This window comes from Melozone crissalis, unplaced genomic scaffold (assembly GCF_028551555.1).
Source record: "Melozone crissalis strain CALT ecotype California unplaced genomic scaffold, PUWL_Pcris_2 ptg000062l_1, whole genome shotgun sequence".
Lineage (NCBI taxonomy): Eukaryota > Metazoa > Chordata > Aves > Passeriformes > Passerellidae > Melozone > Melozone crissalis.
Genome location: NW_026535840.1, coordinates 1,080,757 through 1,089,730, shown reverse-complemented (window position 1 = coordinate 1,089,730; position 8,974 = coordinate 1,080,757). Strand labels below are relative to the sequence as shown.

The 8,974-nt window shown below is 55.8% G+C and overlaps 1 protein-coding gene across 1 annotated transcript; it reads right to left on the bottom strand.

Annotated features, from left to right (window-relative positions):
* Positions 1-2,320: 2,320 nt before the first annotated feature.
* SLC29A3 (solute carrier family 29 member 3) lies at positions 2,321-7,704 on the bottom strand. The gene is made up of 5 exons (XM_054288423.1): positions 7,456-7,704; positions 5,790-5,872; positions 4,932-5,158; positions 3,855-4,017; positions 2,321-3,007 (listed from the first exon to the last, which is right to left on the bottom strand). The coding sequence occupies exons 1-5, from the start codon at positions 7,702-7,704 to the stop codon at positions 2,350-2,352; spliced, it is 1,380 nt and encodes a 459-aa protein (XP_054144398.1). The 3' UTR covers positions 2,321-2,349.
* Between the last annotated feature and the right edge of the window lie 1,270 nt (positions 7,705-8,974).

Genomic DNA, 8,974 nt, shown 5'->3' with positions numbered 1-8,974 from the left:
ACCCTCCAGCCCCATTTCCCTCCTCATCCCCCAAGGTTTCCTTACCTGGAGCTCCCACCTCTCCAGCCCCATTTCCCTCCTCGTCCCCCAAGGTTTCCTCACCTGGAGCTCCCACCTCTCCAGCCCCATTTCCCTCCTCGTCCCCCAAGGTTTCCTCACCTGGAGCTCCCACCTCTCCAGCCCCATTTCTCTCCTCGTCCCCCAAGGTTTCCTTACCTGGAGCTCCCACCTCTCCAGCCCCATTTCCCTCCTCGTCCCCCAAGGTTTCCTCACCTGGAGCTCCCACCTCTCCAGCCCCATTTCCCTCCTCGTCCCCCAAGGTTTCCTTATCTGGACCTCCCACCTCTCCAGCCCCATTTCCCTCCTCAAGGTTTCCTTACCTGGAGCTCCTTGGCACGGCCCACGCTGAGCAGCAGATGTGGCTGCTCCCAGGCACTGCCATCACTTCCCTGCTGCTCTCTGCAATTCCCTGTAAATGATCCCTCAGAGGCCTGGCAGCATCCACCTGCTCACCATGGCATTCCATGCCCAGACCTGCTTCTCACCCAGTTTGCATCTGCATTGACTTTCCTCCTCATTTATTAACCTTCCTCAGCTGCACGCCACCAAAACCAAAGGATAAATCCCCTTTCTGCTCACTCCCCCTGCCACAGGAACGCTCTCCAAGCGGTGATCTCAGGGCTCCTCGTCAGGGATTTCTCTGAGTTCACAATCCAAGCTGGGAGAGAGGGATGGCCAGAAGGAAAACTGCAAGCTGGAACTGCATGCATCAGTGCACCTCCAAGAGAAATCATTCCAGACACCAGGAGCTGCACAGGATCAGGAATTCTCTTTATTAGCAACAGTACCAGATAATTAAGCTCTCCCTGCAGAGGAATTTGGGCTGTAACAAGGAGAGGAGGAGCAGAGATGCAAAGCAGTAAAACACCAAGCCAAATCTCATCATTCCTTGGACTGGGGCGAAATGCACAGGGTGAAGACAGGCTCGCTGAAGGCCACAAAGGGAATTTCTGGCTGCCAGCACCAGGCTGGGCTGGGCTTTTTGACCAACTGCTGCATTGTTCCAGCAGCAGGGAGGGGATGGGAGCTCTGACCCCAGGAGGGGCTCCCAGCACCCCAACCTCAGCCCTCGGGCAGTGACCAGCACGGACCCTGCTGCTCTCCCACATCCAGCAGCTCCAGCACTCCCTGGGCAGGCAGCAGGTGCTGAGAGAGCACCCAGGAATGGAGCATCTGCTCCTAACCCAAGGAATCCATTTCCACAGCCAGCACCCCTGAGCATCACTGTGCTGCCAGGCTCTGCCTTCACACCCTTGCTGATCACTTCACCTCTCCCAGAGCATAAATCCAGCCCATTTGAGAAAACAAACACAGTAATCGGATTTAGTCCAGGCTGTGCTGGCATATGGGAGTTTAAATGGCTTTAAAAGCCAGTTGTCTTTGGGTGGGCCATATTTTTGGGTGTCACAGCAGCTCACCCCTCTGAGAACATCTGGAGGCCATATGGTGCCTGTCTACAGGAATTAGGCAGATTTCTGCTGTGAACCTCACACCAGGGCCTCTCTCCTACCTCCTCCTGGCTTTCACAGAGAGCACAGACTGAAGACACCCTAAAAACCCCAGGTTAGGCTCACTCAGCATTTCACTTGCCTTGGGGTCACACCACAGTCACAGCAGGAACAATGTTCCTCTCAGCTTGCCCAGGGAATAGTCCCCAGCACTCGTGGCACCATGCTAGGAGGTAGATGATCCCTCAGTTCAATTTTATGCGGAAAAATTAAAGCAAGAAAAACTCCAAGTGGAGCATTTTCCCTTATATATACATATAAAAATTATTTTTGTGCAATGACTGTATGAAATCTGTGCAAAAACGTGCCCCAATCCCTGGGGCAGCTGCTATTTGTTCCCTAAGTTGTGAGCAGGTGCTCCAGGGCTCAAATCCCTTTTAGCTCAATACCACCATCACAGCTGAGTGAGGGGTGAGCCCTCCCTGAGAGCACCCACCCCTGAGGGGCAGCACAGTGCAGCACCAAGACCCAAGGTGGCCCCAGAAGCCCTGGGTTCAGTTTAAAACCCCTGGCACACGGGTCAGGGATGGTGTCCCTGAGCATCCTGGGGAGGATGAGGCTGTTTTGGTCCCCGGTCCATTAAACTGGGGAGTGACAGTGCCTGACAGAACCTTCCCAAGCACAGGAGATGCCCCTTCCCAGAAGGGAGATTTTCCCTCTGCATCCCCCCTGGATGCAGCTACCCCCTGCCCGGACAGGCAGGCTGCCTCCAAACCCCAAACCCCAAATCCCCAAGAGCAGCACCGCAAGCTGAGGGGACCCCCCTCCCTGGCTGCCCCCTCTACACGAGGTGCACCACGAACACAGCACAGGCAGAGCCCAGAGCCAGCCCCAGCACCAGGTAGAAGGACATGACCACCCCTGCTGCCTCGGCCAGCTCCTTGGGCACGATCTTGGGGCCGTAGACCATGACCAGAGTGCCCAGGTAGCCGTTGCTGAGCCCCAGCAGGGCCGTGAACAGCACGGGGTAGATGTCCCTGTCGAACAGCACGGTCCGGACGTGAGCCCGCGGCTGGTAGTTGCTGAGGATGAAGAGAGGGAGGAAGACGGTTCTGAGGAGGACAAGGGCAGGCAGCAGCTTGCTCTTGGGGCCTGGCACCTGGATCCAGGCAGTGACCTGCCTGCCACACCAGTCAGCAAAGTTGTACAGCAGGAAACAGGTGAGGGGTGTGAAGTACTTGGTGCTCCAGGGGCTGCCCGAGGCTTTGCTGACTGACTCGATGTTGGAGGAGAGGGAAGGGAAGATGATGATGGAGATGAAGAAGACGTAGAAGAGGCAGAAGCCGAGGAGGGCAGTCTTGTGCAGGATGGGGCGGAGTGGGGGGATGCCAGCACTCCTTGTGAGGGAGGAGGAGCAGCTCCCGGTGCCTCCTGGCTCTGCCTGGTCCTCCGGCACAGTGACCAGAGAGGGGCTCTCCTTCTGGCTGCTCAGGTAATACCTGCAGAAAGAGACACAGGGGAGCATGGGGGGATGCAGCTGAGACTCAGAGAGAAGCTGGAGACACAGGTAATGCCTGCTGGAGCCAGCAACTCCACTGTCACATTTTCTGAAAAATCCTGGGAAGATGAGGAGCCTCAGCTTCTGCTGTGTTTGCTGCTCTGGAATGTGGCCTGGAGATTGTTTATCCAAACATGTGAATTGCTGTTAACTAATGACCAACCACCATCAGCTGTGTCAGACTCTGAGGATTCAGTCAGGAGTTTTATATTATTCATCCTGGTTGAGCATTCTGTCTGTATCTTTTCTCTTTCTTGAGTATAGTATTCTTGAATGGAAGTACATAAAATAATCAGTCAGCCTTCTGATAACATGGGGTCAGATTTCTCATCTCATGCTGGGGACCCTCACAAACACCACACTCCACCACACCTGCAGCTCCCACCTCGCACAGAGAGGTGACCCCTGCACACCCAGCATCCCCTGTCCCCATCTCTCTGCACCCTCAGTGCTCACAGAGGGGACCCCACTGCACACAGGCCCTTGGGGGCTCTGGGGGCTACAGGCACCAACCAGACAGGATATGGGGACACTCCTGGCTGGCTGCCCCGGGTGAGGGCTCTCTGCTGACTCCACACATTTTGGGAGAGGCAGCACTGGGGGCCCTGGGAAAGCTTGGCAGAAGCTCAGCCCTGGGCTGAAGCTCAGTTTCAGCCTGTGGTTTCGGTGAAAGGGGAAGCGCGGCCGGCACGGAGACAGGGCAGGGACCAGGAGGGTGAGTGTCCCGTGGATCCCCAGCCGTCCCACTGCAATCCCTCTGTGGGATGCCCTGGCAGGCTGGCACCCACCTGGAGTACTCCAGCCGGGGCAGCAGCAGGTACACCACGATGCAGAGGACGATGAAGATGTCGGCAGTGAGGAAATAGGCCAGGGCGCTGTCGGTGACGTCGGCCGCCGCCGCCAGGTCGATCACGGAGGCCACGGCGCTGATGGTGCCACCCATGGCCTGGCCTGCGTGTGCCAACAGAGCGGGCACAGTGAGGGACACACGGCAACAGGGGCACCCAGAAACTGCTCTTGTGACACGCACAGCTCCCCAGGGAGCACTGCCCCACAGCCGGCTGCACAAACACGCTCCTCTCCACCTCCACAGCCCAGGTGCCGTCCTGCACCCCTTCCAACACAGCTCCCCAGTCCTTCAGAAACAGCCCAAACCCTTCCCAAAGCCTAAACCTGCCTTCCCACCAGCACACATAATCAGCCTCCCTTCTGCACTCCCCCAGATGGGGATTCAAGACACCAGAGGCAGGAATGCCATCTCAGGGACGTGGTGCTTTCCTTCTCGGAGATAAACTCATTAAAAACACTCCTGTCTTGGCCCCAGGAAAAATTTCACCATCCTGATTATTTTCCCCCTCCTTCTCCTCTTGGTTTGTCAAGCATTCCACAGCACATTCATAATGTTATCAATGCTCCAGGGAGCTCATCACTCACGGCTCCCCAAGCTGCCCCTCATCACTCATGGAAACGCTGATCAGAAAGGAGCAGACAAGGCAAAGCTGCTGGAAACGGCAGGGCAGGGGGATGTCACCTCCTTCCCTCCTTTCTCCCTGCACCCAGCAGCACTCCAGGGTCACTTTATGGCTGTTTACAGAAACCAAAGCTGGAAACGGCAGGGCAGGGGGATGTCACCTCCTTCCCTCCTTTCTCCCTGCACCCAGCAGCACTCCAGGGTCACTTTGTGGCTGTTTACAGAAACCAAAGCTCATGTGACCCATCAAGTTTCTCCTCCAGCAACTTCCCTTTATCATTAGGGCAAAGTTAAGCTCCTAAACCAAACTCCCACATGACAAAGCCCCCAGAGAGAAAGCCACAGAGCCAAACAGGGAAAGTCCATGAGCACGATCCCAGTGGGATCAGCCGACCTGAGAGCAGGGCCTGCAGGTTCCTCATGGGGAAGCAGCTGCTGAGGCCGAAGATGCTGCTGGAGAAGACGGTGGAGGCGCTGCTGACCACGGCCACGCAGCCCACGGTGAGGGCGAAGAAAGGCGTGGTCCAGGTGGAGGTGTCCACCTTGACCAGCACGGTGATCACCAGGAACACAGCCAGCATGACAAACAGGGACGACAGGATCCGCACGCTGGCAGCAACCCTGGGCACAAGGGAAGGAGTCACCGCTGTGCCTCACACCGCAGGTGAGGGTTAAACACGGGACAGGGGCAACTCCTGTGCTGGCAGAAGGGTAAAGGGAATAGAGAGAGGTGGGAGCAGGTGAGGGAGCTGGAATCTGGATGTCAGCCACGCAAAGCCAGGCCTGCAAGCATGCAGCAGTTTGATGTGGGATAAGGAAGGGTTCAAATGAAAGCAGGAGGCTGTCTGAGGCTTAGGCCTCAACAAGGAGCAGCTGGTGCATTTCTTATCCCAGTTCAAGGGCTGGTAAGGGCAGGGCAAGGTGCTGCTCCTACCTGGATGAGCCTGGCTTTTGCCAACCCTGATGACAATAAAGGTATTTTTAAAAGGCAAAACCTTTTGTTTCCAAACAATTAACCAAGGAATTCATTAGGAATTTATTTACTCAAGACAACTGCAGGCATTGTGGAGCAAGGCGCTTCTCCCACTTCACCTCAGCTGGCTGCAACTCAAGGAGGAGAATTTTGGCTGCACAGGGAGGCTGAGCTCAGGATGCCCTGTGGTTTCCCCCTGAGATGTGAAGCTGGAAAGAAGACAGGAGCAAAGCCAGGGAGAAATGTGGCTGGGGTACTTGGGATCAGAGCAACACTTACTTGTTGACAAGCAAGAAGTTTCCAACTAGGCACAGCACTGAGGGTATGGTGGAGGCAATGGAGATGTAACTCTCAAAATAGTCCTGCCAGGAAAAAAACAAAACCCAAATAAAGTAAAGAACGTTGCAGGGGGAACAACACATGAATTTCGGGGCTCGAATATGACACAACAGGGAGTTGTGGTGTAGGTGTCCACCCTGCAGTGCTGGAGCCCATGCTGCAAATTGCTCAGGGCAATGGGAGTTCTGGGATTTGCCCTCCCATAGCCCTGGGCTGTTTCAGGACATCAGGGACACAAATACAGAAGGAAAAAAACAAACGGTGAAAGAAGGAGCTGTCATGGTGCTGTGCACCATCAAAGTGTGGCTGCTCCCCCTCCTCTCCCCTCAAGGAGCTCAACCCCATTTTTTTGCTGCAGGAATCCCAGCCAGCAGGCAGGATGAAGCCCACAAACAGGAGGATGACCTACATGTTCACCCCTATCACACCAGGTTCTCATTTTCTGCACTTATCCAGCTCCAGAGATGGGGGTCTCATCACATCCACCCAGGAGAAGGCACTTGGCAGGTTTTCTCTGCACAGTTCATTATCTTTTGCAGCTTGGCATCATATTTCATCAGTTTACAAGCACGTTCATCTCCTCTTCCCTATCAGGAGCTTCACTGGAAGCAACAGGAAATCTAATAATCACTCCTAGAGGGTCCAGATAGGCACAGACTTAAATCTCTGTGCTTGTGGCATCAGCTCAGCCAAGCAGGAGGCTCAAAGCTCTGCGGCCACACGATGAATCAGGAGAGAAAAGACAAAGCAAAACACAAAGCTGGCTGCTAAAACTGCAGCTTGTTTACCCACCTACTTAAAACAAGCCTCCAAACCATCCTGGGGATACTCAGTGCTTAAAAAGTTAATTTGCTTCTGCTTCTGGGGAGGAAAAGTGACTTTCTAATGCTCTGCACCAGGCAGAAGTGTACTCGGAGTACATCCCAGGGAAACATTCATTCATTCCCACAAATGGGATCACTCCACCAGTGAGGAGAACTGGGCAAGTGCTTCAGAGCCCCTGCACCACATTTTTAATGCAGCAGCAGAATGGTGGGTGGCAAATGTAATCCATGCCTGGAGCAGTGGAAAAGCTCAGGTTCCATACTCCTCGCTCCTGCTTGCTGGGTTTTAATCCATCTGCAATGGCAACTCTTCTCCCTCCTTGTGTTTTCCCACCCTTCAGAGATATGCCTTCATTTTTGGTACTGCAGGACGCACCCAGCTCTTCTCCCTTTCTGCTGAGCCCTTCAAATAAACCCCAAAGCAAACCTGACATCTTCCTCCCTCCCACATCCAGGTCTGATGGGGGAAAAGTGTCATCATGGAAGTGTTTAACCCCACATTAACCCCAAACACGCTGCCACCATGCCTCAAAAGCCCCAAACCAGAAAAGAGCATCACTTTACTTCAACCCACTCCAAATACAGGTGAAAGGCATGACCACAAGATGACTTGAAGCATCTTCCCTGTGGCTATTTGTAAATAAATACCGAAGAAACTTTTCCCTCTGGGGCAGGGGAGACCCTAGAGGATGTTCACTAACCTTCTGGGGAAACAGCGGAGGAAAACGAGCCTGTTAGGAAGGAGGGCAGGTGATTTTTTCTGCCTCCAAAGCAGCACTCACCCTCAGGTCCGAGGCGGCCTGCCCCACCGGGCCGGGCTCATCCGAGCAGTTCTGCAGCTTGTACCTCCAGTAGTGCTTGGCCGTGATGAAGAAATTCCAGGGCAGGAGGGAGCCGATGCCCAGGAGGAAGAATATCAGGTAGGCGCCGTGCCAGCGGTCCCTGGGCTTCTGCAGGCTGTACCCGCTCCGCACGGCATCCTCCAGCAGGGGCTCCTGGTCCGGGGCAGGGCCGCTGCCTGCCGGGAACATCGTGCTGGGAAACGCAACAGGGACACGGTCACACCAGGGCTGGGACACTGCCACACCAGGGCCCTTCCACTGTCCCAGGCTGCTCCGAGCCCTGTCCAACACAACCTCGGGCAGTCCCAGGGACCCAGGGGCAGCCACAGCTCCTCCGGGCACGCTGTGCCAGGGCCTCGGCAGGCAAACACTGGAGGAGCGAGCCACGGATGGGAAGCCACGGGGAAAGAGACTCAGCACACACCACCCGTAATTCCACCCATAATTAATAATTAACCCGGCCCCTTGGACTTGCAGGAGTAAGAAACCTCGCTTAGCACATGCCACGCTCCAAAAAACACCCAACAGCAGCTGCCAAACCCGCAGCGCCGTCGGGCTCGGCAGAGCAAGGCGCAAACTCGTAGTAACGCGGCCGGGCTTTCGGAAAGCACTTGTAAACCGCTCGTAAACTACTCCAGCACCAGCGCGGCGCGACGTCAGCCGGCTGTGACAAATGACTCACAGAGACACACGGCATCATCACCCGGCGCAGGAGAAACACCTGGAAACGCCGCAGGAGCCGGCCCGGGGCACCGGCACCCTCAGAGCCTCCCATCCCGGGGCAGCGGCACCCTCAGAGCCCACCGCGGGCCAGGCACAGCGTGGGGGAGGCGGAAATGCCGGAAACCGAGGATTTTGCGAACAAATCGGGAATTTCGACAGCGGGAAGCGCCGCTCCTTCCCTCCCTCCCTGCAGCCCCCCGCTCTACCCACGCGGCCCCGCTCCACCGGGCCCCGATACCGCAGCACTCACGGGGGTCCCGCCGGGCCCGGCCGCCTCCGCCGCCTCAGGGCTCTGCCCCGCCCCGCCCCGCCTTTGACGGGGAGGCCACGCCCACCGCCACAGAACCACGCCCCCACAGTCATTGGCCACGCCCCTATAGGGCTTGGCCGCGCCCCGCAGGAAAAAGGCGGGAGGCGCGGGCTGGCCACGCCCCCTCAGGGCTAGCCACGCCCCCTCCGTCCCAAATACCTGTAATAAAATGGTTATAAAAATAGCAATGTAATTAGAGTGATAACAATTTGGACAATTTGGATTTAGGACAATCAAAACAAAGTTACAGATAGTCCGGGTGCCTTTTCTGGGCAAAATAAGCCCGAAAAAGGCCCCACATTAACAGAGGATTAACCCTTAAAAGCAACAGCCTGTTGCACACTCATACACCTCATACATGATGCATAAATTCCATTCAAACACAGCATTCTGTCTGGGCAGTGCCAGCTTCTTCCTCTGAATCCT

Bases quoted from the DNA above. Each gene is read 5' to 3' on its own strand.
- SLC29A3 (XM_054288423.1), bottom strand. From the start codon at position 7,704: ATGTTCCCGGCAGGCAGCGGCCCTGCCCCGGACCAGGAGCCCCTGCTG. The intron at 5,873-7,455 runs GTGAGTGCTGCT...TTTTCCTGGCAG, and splicing joins AGGCCGCCTCGGACCTGAGG to GACTATTTTGAGAGTTACAT. The intron at 5,159-5,789 runs GTAAGTGTTGCT...CCTTGTGCCCAG, and splicing joins AACTTCTTGCTTGTCAACAA to GGTTGCTGCCAGCGTGCGGA.